The following is a 26642-nucleotide window of genomic DNA, read 5'->3' as shown; positions in this document are numbered from 1 at the left end:
GGACATGTTTGTGGAAAGAGAGAAGGAAAGGAGATTCTTTTTTCTCCAGGATTAAAAGTAGGAACAGTTCAGTTGCCAAAAAAAAAAAAGAGTTTGCTGAAACTGATTAAAAAATGTGCAATCAGCAAAATCCTGGTTGACAGAGATCACATGATGCTTCCCGTTTCCCTATAAAATACCCAAGATGAGTGAGAGTTGCCATTCACCTTCACCATGAAGGGAATCCTCCTAATTCTTCTAGTGGCCCTTGTGGGTAAGTATGCTTTTCCTTTTGCTATGACTCCATTGTAACATTTTGTAGAGTTTAGCCAAAATATATTTTAAAATTAAAAGGCGACTCCATCCTGCTATATTCACATTGTAATCTCTTGAATTTCTTTCCTCAGCTGCTGAGAAATTCCCAGGCCGTAAGTTTAGCATCAATATATCTTCTATTATTTCTATTTCATACCAAGCATGTTTATTGATACATTTTTTCCACCACTGAAAAAGGGGTGATGAGCTGATTGGTTGTATTTGGTGTAGTCTAGCTCTGTGCAGATAAGGTGCAAATCTGCTAGTGTCTGCTATTAAATCTTGCAATGGGTAGGACCATTATCCTGCCTCATTAGCAAAATAGGGATAATCCTTCTGCAACATATTTCTCTAACATCATGAGCAACTAGAATAGTACATAAATATAACCAATAACTGGTAAGTCAAAAAATAAGTTATGTGCTTTGAACAATTTGAAGTAGTAGTTGTAGCCTTCTATACAATGTACTTATAAGTGAATGCCATACAGATATAGACTTAAAATAACCTTTAAAAGAATAAAACATTTCAATTAACATCATAATATAAAATAAGAAAACTTTAAACCCAAAATTCCGTAATATATAATAATAATAACCTCTATACATTTATAATGGCAGGACTTGCATTTCCTTCTATTGGCAGCTCATACTCTATGTATCTTTTAGCAGTTTTGAAGAAAGTACAAAATACCTGCTGAATAAGTAAAATAGAAAATTAGAAAAACAGCTTATTTTTCAAAGGAAATAGGCCTGGTTTTGCTCCATATTTTTTAGACCAAAGTTTAAAGAGGCTCAAGCATACAGAAGTGTGCTCTTTGCTTGCTGTCCTCCTAATCAGTTTAAACTTCAATTTAATTATTGATAAATGATCCAATTAAAACATGTCTAATTATTATGTATTTATTAAAGGCAATGGGTCTAAATGGAACTTTCTATTATTCTTTGTGGTAAATTTTAACCTTGGAAAGCTCTGCTGGGATAAATGACACTTTGTCATTAACCAGCATACAATTTAGGTTTTTTTGCAAATATATTTTACATATAAACCATATGTTGTACTGTTAAAACTAACATTATAACATGTTCATTTTCTTTCTACCAGGGAACCAGAAGCCCCAAACAAGTAAGCTGAAAAATTACAACAAACCTGATCTCTTGTTGAAATGACATTAAAGCAAAATTATTAATTAATTAATTGACACTCATTTAAAAGCCTTCACATTTCAGTCAAAGGTCTATAGAAGCAATTGTTTGCTTCCTAAAGGAAACATGATAACACACGTGATTTAGTACGTAACAGCTCACTGTTTAAAGGAAACAGTGGTACATCAAAACAAAAGAAGACTAAAAAATACCTAGCTGTACTCTTAAATGAGAACCCTGAAAACTGGAAATGGTCTCCCTGGTTCTCAAGCACTTCAGTTCATTTAGTCCTGAATTTTGCTAACGCATATCACTCTAATGACTGTATCTTTATATAAGACAAAGTATGTAACAGTTTTTAGTAGCAAAATGTTTTGCTGGTACAAATATGAATACACCATCCAGAATATGGTTTATTAAATCACTCTTAAATAGTAATGGCAGGTGGTGAGATCCAATAGAGAGAGAGGCTAAGTGGGGCATTGGGAAAGATAAGGATGGTATCAGGGAATGCCATGATTTGCAGACAGATACATTCCCCCCAAGGAAAAATACCCCACAACCTGTGCAGGAGAGGGGAAGACAGGACATATTCAGACAACTTGACATTTGGATGACAGAGAAGTAGAAAACCTGTGGGAGGAAAAATATTCTGGAAGAAGGGGTTGCTATGTGATTGGAATCTTGAACAGACCAGTATAATTATGTTGCAATTCCCACTTGTATATATTTTACAATAAAATAGTTTAGAAGAGTTATTATATTGAAATAATATTCCATTTCTCTCCCTCAGAAACCCAGAATCCTGAAGCTGGTAAGTCTAATGACAATAACAAGAAAGCCCATCAGTATACTTGTTGAAATGACATGGTCATATTAGCCATGGATGTGTAATATGGAGGATGGGAGATCAGTTTCATTGGTATACCATATTTGTTTAACAGTTTGTGATCTGCAGATCTGGAAGCTCCTGACTTTAAATCTTGTTGTTAGACTCCAGCATGTGGATCTCTTTCAGCCTCAACCATATCCTCATCATATGCCATATCCTCGTTGACCTATTTTATAGGATTCTTGACCATCAAAAGTGCTTGTAAGCCTACAAAGGGTAATATAGCAATGGGAAAGAAGATGTAAGCATGTTTAGGGGAAACCCTAGTTTTCCTCAAAATGCTCCAGTTAGAACACATTTTAATAATCATGAAATATTGATAGTTAGTTGGAAAAGAAAGTGGTACAAGGACAGGAATGGAATGGAGTATCCTAAAGAATAAGGTTACTGCTTCACATGAATTCCATATAAGAGCAATGTGTTAGAAGAAGATCATATAGTAAAACATAATGTTGCAATTCTCATTTGGATATTTTAAATAAGAAAATGTATACTCTACTGTTTTGCTCTACTATTGCACTCAATAATTTATCTATCTTTTTCCTTCCAGGAACGGAGAATGTTGAAATCAGTAAGTCTGTCAGTATATATTTATATTTATATTAGCATATTAAAATGACATTTGGGAAGTTAAGCACTGGGCAAAGGAAAGGGCATTGGCTGAGCTGGGTAACACTTGAGCTGTAAAAGAGAAGTTATTTGTTTAAATCTTGCTTAGTGTTCAAAACTGTATAACATTGATCTATATTTCTGGGTTCTTTTTTTAAAATACAAGTAAATTATCATTTGATATACAAAAGCAACAGCAATCTGCTCAAAGGGAATACATTCTTTTTGTTCCCTCCTGTGCTTGGCACAGCAAACCATAAAGAGGCTCAAAACTAACATATATAAATAGTAAGCCTTTAATGAAAATCTTTCCTACAACTGTCCCATTAAAATGTTAGTTTAATAATCATGGAATTGACTCAGTTAAAGCCTATAGACCTAGTACAAATGATTTATTGAAGACAACCATAAATGTTTGTTTCTATTTGTAGAGCCAGAATTTCGTGATGGAGAAAGCCTGATATACGATTATACTGTCTCTGTTGAAAGTGGAGTGCAAAGTGCCGGGCTTGGAAAAGCTAATATGAACATATCAGCTACTGCAGTGATCACAGGAGGTCAACGAGAGCATAAGCTTGAGGTAAGCCTTCTCACTAAGGATACAGTCCCTGTCATTGGCCCTCAAGCCCATTCAACTGAAGGGAACCTATGTGGGACATTCATTCAAGAAAGACCCATATATATGGATGAGAGATGGATAAAGAACTAAGCTTTATTTCACAAATGCCAAAGTGGTTACCAACTTTGTTTTGGCTTCTCAGAGAGTAAGGTAGGCTTCATGTTGGAGAGGTGCAGACAACCGTACAGCAAGCAGACTGAACAGAAACCACAGAGAGAGGGCCTGTTTGCTGGTTGCTGTTCAGTCATGTACATTCATACTCAAACCTGACATTTTCTGTACAATAGGTCAAGGGAAAAAATTATAATCTTAAGCTTCAATACTTTATTTGTCTTCATTTTAAAAAAAATTAAGGAAGCCTATACTATTGATTCATAAGCACCTTGGACTCCTGGCATGATCAAGTGTGATTTTAAAAAATGAGGCGTACTAGAATATAAAATTAATGTTCCACAAACTAAAATGTAATTACTGAAGGCATTTCAAATAGCTGCTTTGGGATGAACCAGGTGTTACTCCTCTGGGTATTACTCTTCAGGGCCCTCATGCATTGAGAAATATTGCCGAATAACTTTGCAATGCTAAAGCTGAAGCTATGGGTCAAGCAGTTTCGCATTGCCTGGCATTTTTATCTGTCTTGCCTCCTACCCTTCTCCCCACTGGGATAGAGATGCCAGAGGGACTTGACACCACTTCACTGGCCTTTTGAAAATGGATATGGGTGACTTTAGAGCTCTTCCTCCCAGTGAATGATAATCTTCTTTTCCACACTAAAAAAACAAATGCCATGTGAAATTGTGACAGGCTTGGGATACTGTTTGAAGGACAATTATACTCCCTTATTCGATGACTGGAGGAAGGACTGGTCAGCACATCAGTATTTCATGGCACTGTGGGAACAGTAGGGATGAGGTCAATTGTGGATTGGTTAAGAGGGTCTGGTGATGAAAACAGTGACTCAGTGAAAATGCCTTGGGTGGAGATGGAATCACATTTCAATTTCTATTCATCACAAGGTGGTCTCACTGGGATCTATTAGCTGCACAGCAGCTTCAAACAGAGTATTGGGTACAGGGAGAGAAAGCAATGTAAGGTCACTTTTCTGTCTCATTCTCCTGGTCCTTTGTTTAATCTAAAAAGGGGAAAGATCCATGTGTGCTTTATAATCAAAGGAAAATCCATATTAGTAATATATTCACTACTAATTTGGTCTGAGTTTTAGCACCATTCTTCATCCAGAAAGGAAGGAAGGAAGGAAGGAAGGAAGGAAGGAAGGAAGGAAGGAAGGAAGGAAGGAAGGAGAAAAGAACGGACTGCAGAATTTTCACGTAATATGATTCCTGAGGATTTTTCATCAGAGAATCCATATACACATGTGTAATTACAGAAAATAATGGAAATACAGCTATGCATTTTTGTCTAGTTGCATTATGATGTATTACATTTATTATAAAAGATTTACATCATTATGCCAATTAATCATTAATGCAGACAGGCTTTATATTGTTGGATGTTGCTATTAATTTCTAGTGCAGAAATTGTCTTTTTTTTAAAAAAGGGGGGTGAAATAGCACCTTGGTAAAATAGTGTTAGTGCATTTGTATTATTTGTGTTTGAGGGACATTCTGTAATGAGAAAAAAATATGATCCCTTCCAAATGAACAATTTTTAATCTCTTCTACCGGCATCTACAAGACTTAACAATTGCTTCCTTTCTCACTTCCCCACCCTCCATTTTGTTCTTAGATTAAGGATGTAAGAATGGAATGTGCTGCTGGATTATTCCCAAGAAATACCTTGTCAGAAGCACCAAAGGAAGTTAAACAGTTCCTTGAGTGTGATGCCAGTTTCTCCTACACTGGGAAAATTGAATCCATCCGTATGCGAAAAAATGTATCTTTTCATTGCAAGAATGTTATCAGAGCCGTGTTGAACGCGTTTATTCTCACAACAAGGAACCAGAAGGAGTATGACGTACTGGAGGTTAGGCTTTTTTCTTCATCTGGACCCATTTCTTCAGGCTCTCCTTTATTTTACTGCAATAGCATACCTCCTTTCTTCACAATTTACACTAGAGCTAAAAAAAATCTTAGAGCCCTCCAGATGTTGCAGAACTATAGCTCCCATCATCCATGGCCATACTGGCCAAAGTTGGCAGCATTTGGAATCCATCAACATATGGAGAATCAAATGTCCCCTGACTCCATGAACAATGTGATTTCAAAGGAGCCAGTCTGGTCCAGTGGTTAAGGTGCTGGGCTAGAAACCAGGAGATTGAGAGTTCTAGCCCCACCTTAGGTATGAAAGCCAGCTGGGTGACCTTGGGCCAGTTACTCCCTCTCAGCCCAACAGGGTTGTTGTGGGGAAAATAGGAGGAGGAAGGAGTATTGGGTATGTTCACTGCCTTGAGTTATTTATAAAAATAATAAAGGCAGGATAGAAAATAAATAAAATAAATACTCTTTTAATTTTCTATTTTACCTTTTTTCCTGAACAAGGTAATAATAGCTTCTAAGTGGCAGAGTTTGAGCCTATCTATTTAGGTATGAATTGCTATCCTCCCTAGGAGTTTCTTTGGATGTTACCAAACAACTTAAACCTATTTCCTGTTAGCTTTTGAAAAAAAAATCAGTAAATGAACACAATGTAAAAGACAGATATAGAAGAAAAAATGATGCCCCTGAGCTGCAGACATTTTTTAATGCCCCTAATTTTAGTTAAATCTGCTTCAAATCTTTTCCATTGACTCTCATTTGGAGATTTGAGTTCCAGTGTTCTTGTATAAATTGGCTTTCTCAATATTGGCAGGATGGAACTGAAGGTGAATGTAACACCAAGTATGTTAACTATGAAGACAAAAGAGACAACCTCATCATGATGACCAAATCCAGGAACCTGAACAACTGCAAAGAGAGAGTTATGCTGAACTCTGGACTGCCCTTGTTCCAAGTCTGCCCCCACTGCCTCCAGGTAAGGGTGCTGTAAATATATTTTCTCACCAGTGGATGTGGGTCTCTTAGCTTTAATGGAGGGTTTTCCCTCTGCAATCTGCAAATATGAGATCCTGATCTGAACTGGGACATCAGGGGGATGTGAGTCCCCCATTTCTTAGGCTACAGTTCTGATCCAGACCAGGACTCCAGTACTTACAGATGCAAAAGGAGAAGCACAAAGATCTGCCGGCCACAGCTTCAAAACAGGAAGCTATTTTAAAGGCTCTAAACAGACATTGGATTTCTCCTCATGAAATATGTCTCTTTTTGTTATTTAGAGGGAGAGATGGGTTCAAGGCACAACTAACTTTGCCATCCAACTGAAGCGTGTCAGTGCTGGTTACCAGATCGCTCAAGTCAAGTCTGAACAAATATACCACTTTGCTCTGTTAAATGGAAACGAAGGTGCTGGATATATGAAAGCGAAGTAAGTAGCAACATCTAAAACCATTTTGCACTGTGTTTGTCTTTTAGTCCACCTTCTACGTGCACTGAAAAGCATTTCTAAACTATGGCAACATTAGAACATAACTTCAGTACATATGTGCTTCTGTGTTCTGCACTGAGTACCAGTAATTTACCAGCAGATCCAGGGCTGCTTTGGAGACGGAAACCAATCCAGCAAAATATACCTCTGCTGATACCACTTTTCATTTCAGAAAAAAACAACAGGAACTTTATTTTATGGGTTTAATTTTGAGGGAGGGCAACATGCAGGCTCTCAAGTACTTTGCACACTAACGTATTTGTTTAATTGACAATGGCAAAAATATCTTAGCTGGGATAACACTTACCACAGCTGGAAATTGATCTGATTTTACAGAAATAACCTCACATACAGCCATAATTCCCTATGGAATCTAACCCAGTAGACTTACATTTAGGGATGAATGATACAGTGTTGGGAATTCGAATTAACAACTTCTAGAAAATTGCAAACAGAAATAGCTCAAATATATTTCCCTTATCCAATTTGAGGACAAGCCCAAGCCGTTGAATAGCACTGCATTTCTGTTGGCTTTGGTGGCATCATCTCTTATCTCCAGTTGTCTTCTTCTGACTTTCTGAAGCCAATCCTGAAGTGGTTCAAATGAGTGACTCCTCACTGTTTACAATTTAGTCTTATACAGCATGTGTATGTTTTTCCTTTTCTTCCAGGCAATCGCTGGTCTTGACAGATGTGAAAACTGAACAAGTCCAAGTGCAGCAGCAGCAGGGAGAGTTTGAAATGGTGGACCTTCATTTTGAGTTTCCCAAATACCTGCCTTTGCCTGTGTTGGATGTTCTGAACAGAGATCCTGTAAAACAGGTAGAGAAGGGTTTGAAATCGTGAACAATCTAACCTTTGTAAAACGAATCAGCCAACAGCATGACCTTAGTGGTTGTAGTGATTTAATACTAGTTCTTGATTTTTCATTGGACAGGCTTATGATGTCTTGCAAGAATTTGAGCCCTGGGCACAGTTCCCCCATAAAAAGTCTGACTTCCAAGGTTTAAGTCTGCATCGAATGCTACAACGCATGGACAGTAACGATATGAACACTCTCTACACTAAGGTTTCAAACATTCCTTCTGCCAGGTATGTTGGCTGACTAATATATTGCACATTAGCTTTTACCTTAATCTCCTGAAATCCCAAATGCTCTTCTTTCAGAGGAACGATCAAGATTCACGATAAATCAGCCAGAAAGCATTTCTTCGTTAGTGGAGAATTCAGGATATTTTTAAGAATGCATTCTTCTATTCACTGCAGAAAAGCCCTATTGATTGCATGTAGCAATGTGGGTACTTCAAATTCACTGAAGTTCATCAAGGACAGACTCATCAGTGGAGATCTTCAGGAAACTGAAAAGACTTTGATTGTTTTCTCAACCCTCTTTTTTGCCACTCCTGATACTACTAGAGTGGAAGAAACAGCTAAAGTGGCAGGAGTGAGTACATATTACATCATTAGTGTATGGCAGTGGAAAAGCATGACATGTTTTTTAAAATCTGCAGAATGCAAATATATAGGATGCTTTTTGACCCTCGTCTGAGGACGTTCTAAATTCTAATAACTGTTTTGTTTTGTTCCCAACAGGAAATACTTTCCAAAATCCCTGACAAATTATCTTTCTTAGGAAAGTCATCTTACTTGGCTTATGGGAATATGGTGTACAAGCAATGCTCTACTTCTCGGACGTGTCACCCTAAATTGCTTGAGGTATGTGATTAATTTAAAATATATATATTGAAACAAAAGTATATGATTTTCCAGAGATATTGGAAAATATATTCAGATCAAATAAATCTTTATTACAGTCCATGATGAGCATAGGAAAACATGTTCATCACGTTGTAGCAAACAACCCTGAGCCACAGATATTATATTATTAATTTTAAATATTTCATCATGGCCCAATATCCTTTTCAGCAGCATGATACTGTGAAGAAAACCATCCATTTCACAAAAGGATTGACCTGGTTTCCACACCAAGATGCAACCTGGCAGAGTATCCATGGAGTAGAGGAGCAATAGTCTAATTGAAACTTATAGGACCTTGGGCTGGTTTTTTATTTAATTTTTTAAAAAATATTTTTGGAGTGTTTCTTTTTGTATGGTATGAGGGCATGGATTGCTGTGAGTCCTTCCCAATGGTCCCACAATCCTAGTGTTTTCATACTCAGTGCAGACCAACAGAATTATCCTTTGCTGAGACCAGCAACATTATGTGCACACCCATTCCCATGCTCTTACGCTACACATGCACTTTGGGCAGACAGCAATAGAGACTCTCTCTCTCTCTCTCTCACACACACACACACACTCTTATATATTTCTTTTTTCTTTGTAGCCTTTCCAAAACCTCCTAGCTGAGGGATTTCGCGAGAAAGATGAGAACAAAATTGTATTAGCTCTGAAAACCATTGGCAACGCAGGTCAGCTAGCCAACCTGAAACAAGTGAGACTCCTGAGTGAGTCTACTAAATATCCTGAATACCTCCAGACCACTGCAATTCAGACCCTGGTGCAAATCGGCAAGCAGGATCCTACAAAGGCAAGTGGCGGAAAGGACATTTCTATTTTTCAGAGTAGGTAAAAACCATATATCTTGTGAAATGGTCCTGATTCGCTTCCAGGTAACTGCAAAACTTTGTAGCCTGGCTGAATGTTTGAGTTTCTGTCAAGATATCCTTGAAATCATATTGCAGAATAATCTTTACAGCAATTCCTGGAACAGGCTGTGGCTTAAATAGAGTCCATACATAGGAAGAAAGTGGAAGTAGCTAGTCATCGTACAGCAAAGAAATCAGGCCACTGAAAGGCCCAGCCACAATCAAATCTTAGGAGCCATATTCTGGCTTATCTGGCTATCCTATAAGTCACAGAAAGCAAATCCTTACAAAAGCCATTAGAAATATTCCCACCAACTGTTTTCATGTTTATTAAGCTGAGCTCCAAATCTATTTGTTTCATACCCTTGACCCTGTTTCTCTTCCTCCAGGTTCAGGGCATTCTCAATCAGATCATTATGGATACTTCACGCTGTGTGGCAGTCCGAATAACGGCTTTCACTGGCCTCTTAGAAAGCAACCCTCCTGTACATACAATAACAGGCTTGGCCTTTGCAATGCTGCATGAAGAGAATCACGAGGTTTTCAGCTTTGTGTACTCTCATCTTCAGAGCATCTCAGAAGCCACGGACCCCGTGTACAGGGAACTGTAAGTAGAGAGACATTCAGACTATCGGTTATGCCATAGACCTGCTGCTTTTCTCATGATAGCAAAGCTTAATTTTTAGCAGCAGTCACAATTTCAATTCAGCAAAGGCAAAGAGATTTATTTCTGACACGGAAGAGTAAACATGTATAAAGGGTATTCACCTCAGGCTCTAAATAGAACCTATTCTTTCTTTTTTTTTTCTTCTAAAATCTTTAAATGTACGTTATGTTTTTATTTCCTCAGGATATTTGTTTATCGTGTTATCATATAATAAAACAGAATATACAATATACAGTATTTTTAAAAATGACTGAGCAGGGGTGTCCTCAGGGAGGGGATAAAAAAAATCAAGATGATGGACACAACCATGCCATCAAAGCCCCACACCTTTTTGATGTGTGTCATAACGTATGGAAAAGAGGAGTGGGGCTTCGGTGGCATGGTGGCCATCTTGACTTTTTTGCCCATCTCCCTCTGGACACATTGTGACAAGGACTGAGGTAAGTACAGGCACTCCTTCAGATTTAAGGGTATTTCCTTAACCACCTCTAATTTTTTATGCATGGTAGTTTAGGCACAGGCCTGATAGACTGACTTACTCCACTTACAGTTTCAGGAATGTCATGACTCCACTTTATGTCCCAAAGAAGACAGCAGATGAAATCCTTTCATCTGCCTGTCCACATTTCCATCAGGTCACTCAAGTAGCGAAGGGAGTCTGCAGCAACAAAAGCAACCTGAAATCTTTGTTCCAATTGATTAGAGAAAAAGCCTTGGCAGACTGTTGTTCCCATCACTCAAAGCCTGGGAAGTTTGTTAAGATTTTAGAAGGCTGCAAGACTGTTAAGTTGTAATCCTACACACAATGTCTCAGAGGGTATGGGATGAGGGCTGAGTTCCATAAAGTTTAGTTCCGCCTGTTCTTGAGTCAGTGTGTAGAGGTTGTCCCTGTTAGTAGAACCTAGTATCAACAGTGTCCTCTTTTTTTCATTTAGGGCTGGTTCTTGCAAAATGGCCCTTATAATTCTGAACTCCAGTCTTGACAAACTGAACTCCCATTACAGCAAGTCTTGGCGTTATCAAGTTTCCGGCTGTGAGTAGTTATTAATAATTTATTTCCCCATTCCTCTTTATGGGATGAGTCACAATATTTGGGGTTGTTTCATCTGCTCCTTTGCTCAAGTATTCTATTATGTTCCAAGTGAAAAGGAATTGCCTTACTATGTTTGATTAGGTTCCTACCCAGCAGTTCTGATTTTCAAATTCTGTACTGCATCTTATGTCCTGGATTTTATAAACTCAAAAGGATAAAGGGATTATTTATGTATGAGCCCACCCATTTATGTAGAATCAGTCCAAAACATTGACTTGGACTTTTACAATGATTTACATTATAATGACTTGTAAAATTAAGGATATTTCCTCAGTTTACAATGCCTGAAGTTTTTGAAAATGCATCCCCTCCATGCCTTCTGATTTTTCCAATGCATGAACCTTGTGAGGTTTGGAAAATGGTTCCATGCTTCAGGCGTCTCCTTTGATTAAACCTTGCTTTATTTCATACCAAACATTCAGCTTGAAGTTACAGGCTGTGCAGAAATAATATAAAAGATGAGCAAAAACTTGATTCTACTGCTCTGAGTCACTTGAAAATGGCTCTGAACTTTTCTTTCACAAGCTCTCTTTACTCAAAACTAGGGCTGCTTGAACTGGACTATAAAGTTTAGGACTGTTGGACAGTGGTAGGGAGGTACAGAAAATGCTCACTCTTTGCTGCCAGATAGTAGTCGTCTGACTCTTTGTAGCCCAGATCTGGTAGTCGTATTCCAAACTTTACTTTGCAATGCAGTTCATATAATGAGCCCCATCACATGCTCTGTTTGTCGGCCAAGCAAATTACTGTAGATCTAAATAAATGTACAGTGTGGTACATACAAAAGCACTTAAGCACTAACCTAGTGCTTAAGTCAGGTAGGTTAGCTTAGGCTCCTCAATAGCGATTTGCATTCTTGTTTGTGGCAGTTAAATTGTGACTAAGCATACTCAGTTGACCAAACAGGTAAATTTTTGAAACTTTTCCCCAGCTCCTTTTGGGTCCTGAAATACAGATGCAAAGGTAGACTTGATAAGGAAGCAATTATGCATCAATGCACAAGCACTTTAAAATATAAATATAAATGTGCGTCAGCAAGATATATATACAGTGTGTGTGTGTATGTATGTGTGTATACACACACAAACACACAGTATATACATATACATACATACATACATACATACATACATACATATATACACAGTGTATCTGAAATTAATAAAGGATATATGTTATCACAAACCTATGAGAATGTTTTTCAAGAAAAATAGCAAAAGCATCTATTTCAGTTTCAAGAAACTAATAATCCCATGATGTTCTTTGTGTTGTTGTTGTTTTTCTATGACAGTTTCACTAAACAATGGAGTTAACTTGGAATTGTTAAGTTATGGTGGTGGACATCCTTCAAATATCATCTTTAAGTCAGATGCAATGCTTTCTGGTTCCTTAGTTAACGTACTGAAGGTATGTATTACATTTTAAAATTCATTTCTAAAAAAGCATTTGAGATGTTGGTGTCACCTTACCATGGTGCTTCATACATGATAAATTTTAATGGTTTCTTTCTTTCTTTCTTTCTTTCATTCATTTCTTTCAGATCACAGTGCAAACTGAGGGTTTAAGTAAATTGTTTGGAGAATCAGTTAGCCAGTCTGACCAATACCCTATCCATCAGAAGATCAAAGATACTATAGCCAAGGTAGTATATTCCTTTGAGTGTAAATGTTGCAGGATATGTTGGATTAGATTATTCCAAGGGATTTATTGGAATGGCTGCCCTGCTAAAAGCTTGCATTTGGTAGCAAACGTCTCCCCAGATTGACACTGTAATTTGATCACCTTATGTATGGTGTAGAGTCTAAATAAATTAAACTGGTCTTGGGGTATTGTAGAATCATTACACACCAGAAATGGAAATGGTTTTCTGTAAACTGAAAATGTTTGAACGGGGGAGGTAAGTAAGGCCAGAGCATTACATAGTCAATGCTCTTTATTTACTTGTCACCTTACCTGAATTGACCCAATACTAAATTGCTCTCATTGGTTTGACTTTCAGCTGTCAGGATTCCAAGAACTAACTGACAGAAAGCCCTCATTTAATTTCTCACTGCAATTACTAGGAAAAGAATTGATGTATTTCAACTCTCCAGAAATAAATCAACCTCAGGAGGTAAAGATGTCTAATATGTTTTCACCATCTAATCCATAGGGTTATCTCAGTCTGCTTAAAGCCTGTTGTCTCTTGGCACTATTTTAGATGCAGAAACTTATGATATCAAGCATGCAGGCAGCGTTGAAAGATCTATCACCCTACTTATCCCAGTTCAACATGATTGCAGAAACTTCGCAATTACATCCTACGCTTGCTGGACTGCCGTTTGAAATAAATGCTAATGCTATCTGGGGAGTGCATGGCTCATGGAAGGGTAAGGACGGAAATCACTGCAATTCATAATCGCATGGGTAAATAATACACGGTGGGAAGAATGGCGGAGAATAACACAACTGAAAGCTATCAGCAGTGCAGGTCAGCCAACCGGTCTGAAGCAAGTGAGACTTCTGTATGATTCTGGTAAACACACGTAATTCATCACCTGATAAAATCATGTTGCTTAATATGCAGCTAGATTATTTTTTATAAAGGCAACAGTTCAGATTTCTTCCTCTGTGACACAACATTTATTAGTCCACTAGTTTAAAAGTTTCCAAAGTAAGGTTTTATCATGTAGTGTCTTCTTATTCTTGTTTTCTTGTTCACAAAAGTTTACAGAAGTATAGGCAATATCACCTTCCATCTGTAACCTTTCCATGTTTTCCCACCTCTTCTTTTGGCTTTCCCCCCGCCCCTCCACATAGTCCATTATCTTAAAAAAGAAAGAACAGAAACATTCTTTTTAAATGTTAGTACTAAGAGCCCTCTGATCTTTATGTTAGATATGTTGGCCTATTTTTGAATCATTTTAAAATAATATTTGTTTCTTGTAGCAAAATCAGAACTATCCCAGGAAGATCTCAGTGCAGCCAAAATGCAAGTACAGCTTGACAGCAACATTGAGTAAGCAAAATAATAATCCCTTCCTCCCTCCCTCCCTCCCTCCCTCCCTGTAAAGTAATTGATACAATAGCTTCATTATGAAAACAAAATTCTGAATTGGAAAGAACATTTGTTATCAAAGTGTCTCAAACAGTTTTATGTCTGCAACAGAATGATCTCTTCCCCTTTCTCCTCATTGCTCACATACAGACACACCACAGTCAATGTACAGTAGTCAAGGTTGGCCAAGCTACGTTGGCATTTGGAACTGAAAATCTCACAAAAGCCTAAAATAACTAAACCTTTGCCGCCCTTTCATGATAGTAAAGCCCACTTGTTCTGAGGTGGTGTCCTCACTCTGCTTGACATTAGAATTTCCTCTGTTACGATAATCTGAAACCATAGCCTATTATCTGTCTTCTTCTTTTAGTGCCTATGGTCAGGGAACATTATCCTGGGGAATTCATACAGACTTTATGGAGAGTAAGGTGGAAATCAAAGGCAGGATCCATTCAGAAGGTGCACTCAAATTGAATGCTTCACTGGACATGCCACAAAAAAGATTTAAAGCAGAAGTTGGTGGTCTTCGTGAGACAATAACCGCAAGGTAGGAGAGGCTGTTTTATGATTTGTATAATATCTTTTTGTCATGTTACCTGTTGCATTATGTAAGGCTTCTGTCTTACATATAAACATTATGCATATAACTCACTCATAGTTTATGTATCAGTGCAGAGCCAGAACTATGGCTAGCTACCTGTAGTGTGATGTTTCACTGAGGTCTTCAAACTTTTTACTTTGTAACGACGTTCTTTCTGGTAGGTTTGGTGAGAGATTATAATCATATGAAGTTTCCTTGCTTTGTCTCAGGCCATTAACTATCTGGCCTAGTACTATGAAACATACCACTTTTTCCTTCTTCCTTCCCTCTACTCCTAGGCCCCAAGAAGGAAGATTCCATCTTTCTGCTTCATTCTCAGGATGCTTTAGTTTGTGTTCATATTAATTTATAGTTAGAGTATATTAACTTTACGTGGAGTATAATAGAATGCCTTCTATTTCTTTTCACTGCATCTCTACCTAGCCATGAGGCACATGCTGTAGTAAGGTACCCACGTGTTGAGAAAAAGGCTCCAATTCTTCCAGAGGGACTTGATATTGATACCTTGGATGAAGGGTTTGATGCAGAGAAAGGCAACATCAAAGTAAATATTGCTTTTGTCTATGTGTGGTCAAGACTGATACTTGCTGGTTTACTGTGTAATTAATGTGACTGATATATCTTCTTCTTAAGGAAACAGCTAGTTTTATTCTTATAGTATTATTTAGAAATCTTAATATATTTTTGTCTGTATCTAGGACATTGTTATAGCTTCTACTTGTTCATATATATGCTTTATTTAAATATAATGCTAAGCAATATATTTAGAACTACTGCGAATGAGAACATTTGCCAAGCTTCTGACATTTTCATATACAGTGTGTGTGTGTGTAAAACATATAATACTATGCATGCAATACTATGAACTTGACAAAGAAAACCAATTAAAATATGCTAAATTCATCCTATTACACATCTGGTTGCTTATAGAAGTAGAATTGGCATTATTTTTTTTTCTGTCCCAAGCCTCTGTTCACTTGATAGCAATGGTGGCACAGAGCTCCAATTCTTTGGTTTCTCTCATGTACCCATCATGCCCATTAATTTTCCACAGCTATCTGTGAGACTTGGGATTTTCTTTATCGCACAAGTTTAATTTCCATTTGTTGCACATATGTGTGCTATTAGGTTATTATTGCCAAATTCTGACATGTCTATCTTCACTTCAGCAACAAGCTAAAGGTGGCCACAGACGTCAGGAGCTTCAGGACGGATGCTTGCCTTTCGATAGTCCAGTGAATCTGTGCTTGAAAACCAAGAAAACAGGATATGTGCCCAGACGGAATACAGCAATGCATGTGTTATGCTCAGAACATGAAATAAAGCTTTGGACCGAAACAGGTATTATTGTGTGGTGAAATGTTCAGCTTGTGTACTGGGAAGCGCTCATGGTGATCACTTTCTAAAAGATATGCCTGCATTGTGATCCATGAAGGTGCTTCTGTGGAGAAGATGCAGCTAGATGTCCAAGTGGGCCCTGGAAAAATTAGGATGAGAAGAGAAGCAGTACCTGAGGAAGAAGAAGAAGCGGTGACAGTAGAAGAACAGGGGGTATGTATATCACATGGAGGACAGTCACATTTTATAAGGTCTAAGTTAGCTAGGTGCAGAACAAGAGATGCCATGTAGCAAAGGTCAATTTTCTCATGGGGTAAATGGATATTCTTCTTTCTTCCAACTCAACCTTCCCTGTACTAATAACATAGCAATTACATGGCAAAACGTTAAAAGGAAGAACCATTGTTTAATGAGACAAGCTGTCTGTTTAAGAACAGCTTAATAGAAGTGGCGCTTTGACTCTCAACCGCATTGCAGGATGATGTCAAATATCAGAAGAAGCCATCCCAGGACGCCAAACGCCCAGATCCAGGAAAAAGCTCTTCCATTGATTTCTCCATGGCTGCTCCTCCAGTGAAAAAGGGAAAAGGCCAAAAGAAAGGAGATACCAGCAGCAGCAGCAGCAGCAGCAGCATCACCACCAGCAAGGACACCAACAGTGAGGACAGCAGCGAGAGCAGCAGCAGCAGCAGCAGCAGCAGCAAAGGGTCACGTCATCGTGACACAAGGGAGTCCTCCCAGCGCCGGTCTAGAGATAGTTCTTCTAGCAGCAGGGACAGCAGGGACACCAGGGACAGCAGCAGCAGCAGCAGCAGCAGCAGCAGCAGCAGCCGTGACAGCAGCAGCGACAGCAGCAGCAGCAGCCGTGACAGCAGCAGTGACAGCAGCAGCAGCAGCCGTGACAGCAGCAGCGACAGCAGCAGCAGCAGCGACAGCAGCAGCAGCAGCGACAGCAGCAGCAGCGACAGCAGCCGCGACAGCAGCAGTGACAGCAGCAGCAGCAGCAGCCGTGACAGCAGCAGTGACAGCAGCAGCAGCAGCAGCCGTGACAGCAGCAGCGACAGCAGCAGCAGCCGTGACAGCAGCAGCAGCAGCGACAGCAGCCGTGACAGCAGCAGCAGCAGCGACAGCAGCAGCAGCAGCCGTGACAGCAGCAGCGACAGCAGCAGCAGCCGTGACAGCAGCAGCAGCAGCGACAGCAGCCGCAGCGACAGCAGCCGCAGTGACAGCAGCAGCGACAGCAGCAGCAGCAGTGAAAGTGATGAAGATTCCGAGAAGGTAATTACGATGTCACTGCTTTGATCAGAGTCAGTGGGAGCAGAACCGGTTTCATCTGAGCGAGTGTGTAGAGCATTGTCCTTTCCAGCTAATGTGGAGCCAGTTACTGGTCAGCTAAGAGCTAGGAGAGTCCGTCTGATGACCTGATGAGGGAACTCCCCAGCAAGCCACCCTGCTTGCCAGTCCGGGGTGTTTGATCCTTGGAGTTTGAAAGCTCTAATAAAGCTAAACATTAGCTTATACAGATATCATAGCACAGCGTTACAAGGCATGGCATTTCAGAAAAAATCTTCATATGAAATATGAAGGTTCTCCCCCCTGAAGTGAGGTCACCTCCTTATTTTCCAGAAGTCCCTCAAGACCTGGCTTTGTCATCAGGCCCAGGGGTCTCAGGGGACCGGTGAGATCATGAGGTGGCTCCATTGCTGATCGAATCTCTTGTGTGTGCTTTTTAAAAACTTTAAAAATATGATTATGTTTGATATGTTTATTGTTTTATACTTTTTTTTGCTGTACACTGCCCAGATTCTCTTCTTGTGAGATGGGCAGCCATATAAATTTGATAGATAGTTAGATAAGTAGATAGACAGACAGACAGACAAGGTTGGCCTCCATCATACTAGCTGGCAGTTATAAAACTTCTGGTTGCCTCTTGGACTGGCAGTGGAGCACTGGAGAATACAGTTTTACCAAAGAGTGTGCCTGTACCTGATTGCACCGAATTCCCACAAAAGCAGAATTATAGGGAACAACTATGCATAGGAGTGACGGTGATGATGTGGTTGTGGTTTCTGTTCATCTCTTATCATGCTGATCTGTGATCTGCTTTCTGGGATATGAGAAATCAGCACTGAGTACTTAATAGTGCTGTGTCGTTCAGTGTTGGGTGTGCTGATACGATTTCACAGTAAGAGATAATAGTGCTAAAACTCAGTCATTTGGGAAAGCTTACCGTGGTGGCCCTGTTGCTATACCACTGAATATTCATTAAAAAAAATAGCATTTCTATCCAATATTTGAAACTTCAAAAGCATCCCAAAGTATTATTTTAGCCCTAAATAAGCAGCATTAATGCAGTTATCTACTTTTCTTTAATCAATCATTCAATAAAATAGACATGGATTTTGACCTCTGGAGAAGATCTTCAGGGATATGACTGTCAGAAACAGCATTTCCATTCATATTATTTTAAAATTAACAGTTTATGTACCACAGTGTAAACATTTCTCTGAGCACTCTTCTTTCTTTTTTCTTTCTTTTCTAAGGGAGCACCAAAAGAGATTCATACATACTCTTTCCGATCTGTGAAGAAACTGAAGGTAAGATTTGGAAGCAGAGAAAGTTTAAACATAGCCAGAAAACTATTGATGGAATGTTAGTAGCAGTGCAGTATTTGGGGAGAAAATGTACTGAGAGGAAGGCATCTGATTCTTGAAATGTTTCCCCTTTTTCCACTTATCCACACCATTTATTCTTGAAAAGATAGATAAGTTCATCATAAATATTGCACCCCATTTGTTTTAAGTACTGATTTATTATGGTTTTCCTTTTTCTAAAAAAGCAAAACAAAACTATGTAAATAAAACCAGCTCTCACCACACCACCTTTTCAGCAGTGAAGTGATGGGACGATTCTTTTCTAATCGGAGGTTGAAGAATGGCTTGCAGCCTGGTACCTTTTGGAGATATGGAAACTACAAATCCCATTATTCCCTGCAGGCATGGCAAAAGAGCTAGTCCTTCACAAACGTGTATTCTGCACATCTTTGGACGGCACTAGGTTTGGGATGCCTGTGCTAATTGGGAGACTTTCTTCAGCTGCTCTAGGAAAGCTACCCCATTCATGGCTACCCAGGCAGCCTTTGGCACTGCTTAATCTGAAATTTGCTTTAACACTTTTGATTTTTGCAGCCAGCAAAACAGCAAGATGATTCCCCTTCAGATTCAGACTCTAAGCTGGAACACAAAAGAAGAGGTTCCTTGGGCTCCAGCAGCGAAGAAGACATAAAAGACTCTTCCGTCAGTATCCATATGCCTTTCCATTGGTAAACACCAATCCAGAAGGAAATTTAGCTATCTGGCTTAAGTATAACAAACGGGAAAAGGCAGTAATGAGATTAAAGTAGTTTATGTTCTATTTTTGCCATTAGGTATCTATATGCTATTTTAGATTTAGCATGCTACTTGTTTTTAATCCAACTGAAACATCATGTATTCTGTGAAAATAGCTAAGATCCTAATATTATGCAAAAATGATCATACACACAGGCACTTATTATCATCAATGAAAAAGCAAGTAGCATAAGATTGACTTTAAAGAGATAGACCTTCCAAAGCCTAACAAACCTCATTATTCTTTGAAAGCAAAGGTGGCAACAAATAGTCGTCAAGTTGTTGTTGGACTACAGCTGCCTTCAAACATGATCATTGGTTAGACTGATCTGGTCTGACAGGCTCTGATGTTCAAGAACATCTGGCTATAATCAAATAGATCAGTAGCTGAGAAACATTTGGGTGTGCTACTTAGCGATCAGAGGTCACCCAGAAGCCAGAATGGTCTATGTAAGCCAGGCATCAACTAATGACCCTCTTTAATAACGTAGTTGGGAGTTACTGGTAATTAGTTTATTCACTTTAAAACAATGTACTTGCATAGCTTCTAAACCCAGACCAGCAATAAAGTAAATTTCTTCCTTTGTTTTTTTTTTTTTTTGCTCTAAAGTTGGAACCAGTTCTGTCTGCTCGATTCCGCATCATCTATCGTAATAAGAAGCAAGATGGACTCGATGCTGTGGTGCATGCAAGTCCCTCTGCATTTAAAATGTTAGTGAAAAGCATCACCAGCCAAAGCACAGTTATGTGCTTGGAATATGCGGCAACCAGTTCTAATAAAGTGAAGGTGAGCCTTTTCAAAACTTACTGGATCCAAATCAGCGTTAAATCCAAATACTGGTGATGTATTTTAACAAAATTACATCTGATATATTTCTTTCCTCCTTTAGTCTTCTCTGAAAATTGGTGGGGATGGCAAAGACTATGCAGTTTCAGGAGAACTAGAGACTGGTACGTTTGCTGGAAAGCCAGCTCTTCAGTTGAAGGCTAGGTATCATAAAGTTCCTGAAGCAATGACTGATGCTATGGAAGAGTAAGTAAATGTTTCTGTTTATCTAATCTGTATGCTACAGCAGCTGGGGTGTATATGTGTGCTTTATGGAGCCTGATCCTCTCCCACTAATGACTGAAAAGGGGTTGCTTTGTTTTAATCTAAACTGTGTTTCAAGCTAGGGGCTGTTGTCAAAGTCTGGGCAATATTAAAAATGGGTATGTGAATCAATTTACACCTACAGTATACCATTTTTCAAGGTGAATAGCCTTCAGAAAGCTGCTAGCTATCTTTTTTTCCTGATAAATTCAGCAAATACAGTTGGTGGGGGCAGATCAGGATTATATACTATTGGCAGTTAGCCTGCTACTCATGCATTTATTTCTAGTAACTAAAAGAGCTAAGTTTGTTACACCTGATCGACAGATTTTCCCAGAAATGAATAGATTCCTCGACCAACTACACCTTCTAAGGCAGCTTTCTTTAAATAACTTGGCTAGTTAAATAAAGAAGGGAAGAGTGTTAGCCATTTTATTTGCTGTGTTTTCCAACTATCTGTATAAATTACTGCTTCTCTGTTGTATAAAATCTGGAAGAATCTAGACTTTCTGTGAAGATTCCCTATAAGTGTATTTCTACCCCCACCCCATTGCCCATGCAGGCAATGTAATAATAAATGTCAGTGCCAAATGCAAATCAGGCTCCTAACTGCTAGTCTCTTTGTCTAAATCAATCTTGAAACATTATTCTCCTGCTTTACAGACTAAATATGGCATAGTGTGGATTATGAAGTTTATTCTAAGGGTATGTTTTGTTAGAGTAGATACAGAATGTCCTTCCTATATCTCTTAAACTACTATGTTATGTTAAGCCAGACCTTTCTGTCTTTGTCAAGGATTGGTGCAGTGATCCCTGGAATTGCCTACCAGGCAGGCTTCTTTCACAAATACCAAAAGAATCCTCCTCAAGAATTTACAATTATTATGGCTCTAAAAGAACCAAACAGTTGTATCATGGTCATGAAACTGCCAGATGTGAGTTATGCATTTTATTAGACAACTAGTTTTTGTTTGAATATCATTTGTCCATTCTGATCAGCTTTGGTACTGGTCTCAAAACAGATGTTCTACAGCCATGTAAAAAAAGGAAGAGTTGCAGGTGAAGTTGCTACCACCATTTTGATTTTTTGTGCCCACCATATATGGCTGAATGTTTCTGAACTCTTCCTATGTGTATGGCAAGGCCAGTAGGTCTGGTTAAGACAAAGCAGTAATCTAACATGAGAAGGAAATTGATTAGGACTAACATATTGCTGAACTGTATCTGTAAACTAAATAAAAACAGCATCTTTGTGCCTATCTGAAAATATGCAGGGAAAAATAGCTAAGGTATTGGCTCTACTTAATTTTTTGCTTTCTTATTTCTTCCCAGGGTGTGATCGCTAATGAAAACTGCATACTTCCATTTTCAGTGCCCATGGATCCCAAAGTCAAAACTTCAAAAATCTCAGATATTCCAAAATTGCTTTTTGCTAGTCTGAATGGTCAGCACTTTTGCTATTTACATCTGATTTCTGGAGGAACTTGTGGTTCTTCCAATGATGTTGAACATCAGTTCCCATGATTTCCAGCCAAATGATCAGTAGTCAGAGCTGATGGGATTCAACACCATCTGGAGGTTCACAGGTTACCTTCCCCTACCTGAACTGTTTAAAAATATACAGTATTGTGTTATAAGATTAATTTTCTTTATTTTAATTCATTTAAATAAGAGAAAACAATAGCAACTGTAGGATCTAATTTTACTTCTTTTCTCAGCCCAAATAAAACTTCATCACTTGAATGCAAAGAAAATATTAAAATGAATAAAAAAATAAATCTCCCTATAAAAATTACTTACAAAATTCCTACATTAGGTCTCTGTGATCACAAGATATAAAGTTATTTTCTCAAAGTTCTCAAATACAGTTTATTAGTCGCTTCTATAATGGTCAAAATATTAGAAGCTTTCTTTTTTCTCTTATTGCATTCTTGCTTGCTTTTATCAGGTGTTTGTACAGTACAAGGTAAAAGAATTACATCTTTCGACAATAAAATCATTACAAAAGGATTGCCTCCTGACTGTTACATGAATATGTTAGGAGACTGTACTTGTCACAAGAAGCTGATGTTGCTGATGAAATATGAATCAAAATACAATAATAGTCTTCTAATTGATATTCGTGGTGAAGTGTAAGTATATGAAAATTCCAATGCATTTTCAATCATCTAGCATGAACACAGGATGAGAGAAAAAAATGCAGCTTCTAAATTATCAGGAAAGAATCATTTTAGCACATATTGTGTAAGATGCTTGAAAAAGAAAGTTGCTATCCAAGTGTATTCAATATCTGAGCAACTGAAAGATAACTAAGTCAAAATAATAACCCAAATTATAACAAAAAGAGCAATAAAAATGGAATCTCAACATCAGACAGCAGAAAGGATCACAGACAGCAACAGTGATGATAATAATTAGAGCATCAGCAGCACAAAAATAATAACAACAGCAATAGATTAGAAAGCACTTGGGTATTAGGAGAAGACAAGAACAACTAGAGGACTCTCTTGCATTAAAAAAAATGTCAGATTTTTCTCTTAGAGTCTAAGAGTGTTTCAGGTTTGGGTTTGGCAGACACTGTGAGGGAGGATATTCTGTGCTGTGGCTGTAGATGAGAATTCTGTTACCTCTGAAAGCCCAGCATTTTTCAGCCAGTAATTGGGATTTTAGACATTGAGATACCTATTTTAAATGACTATTTTGAATATGTCCCTTTATGGAAGGTAAGAATAAACTTGCACAAGAGAAGAAGGTAATGCTCAGTGTTAACTCATTCACTGGAAACAATGTAAACATATTGACAAAAAAGCTCATGAGTTTTGTACCCAGCCGACTAACTCTCTTCTACACTTTCTTTCTATAAGTGACATGATCCTCAAGCAGCGTGATGGTGAACTCATTGTAGAAATAAATGGCACTAAAGTACGGGGTGCAGTTCTCCCTGTTAAATTTCAAGGTAGGTAAAGAATATACATCTTAATCAGGAGCCAATGCAACAAGTTTGCAATGCGTTTGCTGCAAGAGCAAAGAAACTGAGTGCCTTGCAAAGAATAGAAAATACTGAGGGAGCATCAGTAGAGAAGAAATACTGAATTAGAAACCAGTGTGGATTGATCCTGAATTTATAAGTAGCTCCTCAAAAGTCAATTACACATTCCCCATATATAAAGATAGAATTGCTTATAGTTGTTGACTTTAAAATATATTAGAATAAACTAACAGGGGCAGTTTACTGATCAGAAATGTTCAGATGGGGATGGGAGAGGAGACAAAGAATATTAGTCCTTGGACACATCTTATTTGGGGAAATCCCATCTGCTATGCCTCTTGGTGGAATCATCATTTTAACTTTGGTTTTACTTCTTAAACTTACAGGTTTGCCTCTTAGAATGAAGAAAAAATTAGACGAAGTGGAAGTTAGCATGCCCTCATATGGAGTTGATCGAGTGAAATATACAGGAAGTTCTGCCGTGGTACTTTTATCATTACACATTATAGTCATTATTACAGAATATTTAAGGTTGTAGAATGTTGAATGATAAGAAGATAGAGGGATGATTTTTGCTCCTCTAGAAATTAAGTTCTGGATGTGCTTAGGAGAGCAGCACTAGAGGTAATCCCAGAGGGGTTTTGAGATAAATTGGCCTGAGGAATCCAGTTTAAGATTCTGGGGGGAAAATGAGCAGAGGCAACTGAATTTGAAATACACTCTGTTTTGTTGCTCATGAGAATGTATTTATGATGTTATATTTCTTTTCATGCTTGTTGTAAACAAAACTCCAATGGCTTTTTTTTTTTTTGGGTGAAGTTTGAAGTTAATCCCTTGATAGAAAATTCATGCGGTCTCTGTGGATGGTATGGTTCAGAAGCAAAAACGTTTCGGAGACCAAGTGGCCACTTAGCTAAAGATGAAGTGAGCTTTGTTCAGTCATGGGTCGTCCCTGATGATTGCGGTGGAGGTAAGCAGACTCTGATGGCTTGCTTGCAACAATCTGCTCCATATTTTCCCTTGCTCTGATCAGCGCATCTGACATCACTGAGAGGAACTGGATTGAACCATCACTTTAATTTCCCATAATGGCTCAGACAATCATGGGATCTTAGTCCAGAGTAGCCCATTGCTGCTAGGAATTAGCATTGCCCCAGTGTTGGTTATTGTATATCTGTTGAATAAATTGTTTGGAATAAATTAATTGAAATCACATACCTGCAAAGTTAATAAGCATCAACATGATGCTTCCATAAATGCTACTTTGGGAAATGAAGCTGTTTTGCTCGTGATTTCCTTTAGAAGGTTTAAAAGAAATCTATGTTGTTCTCTTGCAGCCTGTAAACTGCGACACTCAATAGTGAGACATGAGAATCCAGTCCTAACTGGGCAAGAAAATCCACAATGTGCTACCAATCTTCCTGTCACACGCTGTGCTGAAGGCTGCTCAGCCACTAGTACCACCCAAATCTTGGCTGGCTTCCATTGTGTGCCAGCTGGTAAGTTCATGTAAAATTTACTTATTTTGGTTATTCTTTAATTTTGTAATATGGGTTCTTAAATATGGGGCAGATACACTAGATGACTCACTGAAGAAATACATTCTGGGAATTTTCTGTACCCCTTGGTTTTCAAGTATCTTGTTTCTAGAGGAGAGCACCAAAGAGCTTGATTTTATTGGGGCATTCAGTATACTGTAAACATTTTGTTTCCTCAATAGTGGGATTTTTCTCTTCCCACTCTTACTTCTATGTGGGAAAAAAGAGTTGGTTTTTTTAATGCATCCTGAAATGTACAGCAGCAACAAAAACTTTAAAAGAATATCTTAATGTTTTTAATATTTTGCCTTAATAATTGGTTCAAAGTGACTGTTACCTATCTTCTATGACCATTAAACACACATACACATACCTACACTGAAAAATTATCTGCAGCCCAGTCTTAACATTTAATAAATATTTAGAAATATGTCCTATTTACCATGAACAGGTGTGAAGACTGAACTGGAGATATGCTCTGGTGTTCTAACTGAGTTCATTTTCTTGGAGCGTATGACTGGGTCAAACTAGATTTGACTATTTGCTTGCATAAATGCAGTGAATGTGCATATGTGAGGAAGCTGAGCACCCTCTTGATTATGGAAAATGAGAGTGGAAAAACTTATCCCCTTTCCCTGCTGTAGTACCAACAGCAATTCCCTTTCCCCAAGTTTTCCAACAATAGCAACTTGAGGAAAGATATTCTTGCCAAGGCTGGGGTGGGCTTAATGGTAATGATGGAACCTTCTTTGGCCTTCTACTGCAGAAAGATATTTTTTGCCTTGCAACAATTCTTTTAATAATATTACTCTTTTCCTCTTCTTCCAGGAGCAACCTTGCCTTCTGAATTGAAAGTGCTGGCTGAAAAATCTGAAGACCTGGTAGACACCATTGAATCTCACACATCCTGCTCTTGTGAACAGGAACAATGTGCTGCATGAGCCTTTGACTGAGCAGAGTCAATGCGTGTTCTGTTTTTTGCTGTGAGGGCTGATATGTCAATTCTAGGCTACTGCACAGTTGTTAATTAAATTATTTTAAGAACCCTACTGTACCTTCTTAAAGAAATTCAATTCTTTCTAAAGCAAGTCTAAGCCTTATTCCAATAGCCACCCAGTTAACTGTAAATGAAACAGATGATTTTCTAATAAACACTTGCATTCCAAAAGAAAAATAAAGTGGTGCCTTCTTTATTTCATTAGCAAAATGCAATGAAAGCGTTGTATTTGATAGTGCACAAGTGATTGGATAT

General features: G+C 38.4%; 1 protein-coding gene across 1 annotated transcript; it reads left to right on the top strand.

Moving 5' to 3' along the window:
• The first annotated feature begins 213 nt into the window (after window positions 1–213).
• LOC134494615 (vitellogenin-2-like) lies at window positions 214–26568 on the top strand. The gene is made up of 35 exons (XM_063299867.1): window positions 214–253; window positions 1399–1419; window positions 2233–2253; window positions 2882–2902; window positions 3372–3520; window positions 5306–5542; window positions 6368–6529; window positions 6831–6979; window positions 7711–7861; window positions 7977–8131; window positions 8306–8483; window positions 8633–8755; window positions 9387–9590; window positions 10038–10255; window positions 11251–11348; window positions 12700–12815; window positions 12949–13050; window positions 13609–13777; window positions 14337–14406; window positions 14816–14992; window positions 15470–15590; window positions 16216–16387; window positions 16482–16597; window positions 16862–17642; window positions 19637–19680; window positions 20384–20560; window positions 20664–20806; window positions 21660–21798; window positions 22196–22307; window positions 22812–22995; window positions 23728–23819; window positions 24239–24336; window positions 24672–24822; window positions 25190–25351; window positions 26219–26568. Exons 1-35 carry the CDS (start codon window positions 214–216, stop codon window positions 26329–26331), a joined length of 5166 nt encoding a protein of 1721 aa, XP_063155937.1. The 3' UTR covers window positions 26332–26568.
• Window positions 26569–26642: the final 74 nt, after the last annotated feature.

Source organism: Candoia aspera, chromosome 3 (assembly GCF_035149785.1).
Source record: "Candoia aspera isolate rCanAsp1 chromosome 3, rCanAsp1.hap2, whole genome shotgun sequence".
NCBI lineage: Eukaryota > Metazoa > Chordata > Lepidosauria > Squamata > Boidae > Candoia > Candoia aspera.
This window is presented reverse-complemented; position numbering and strand designations above follow the sequence as displayed.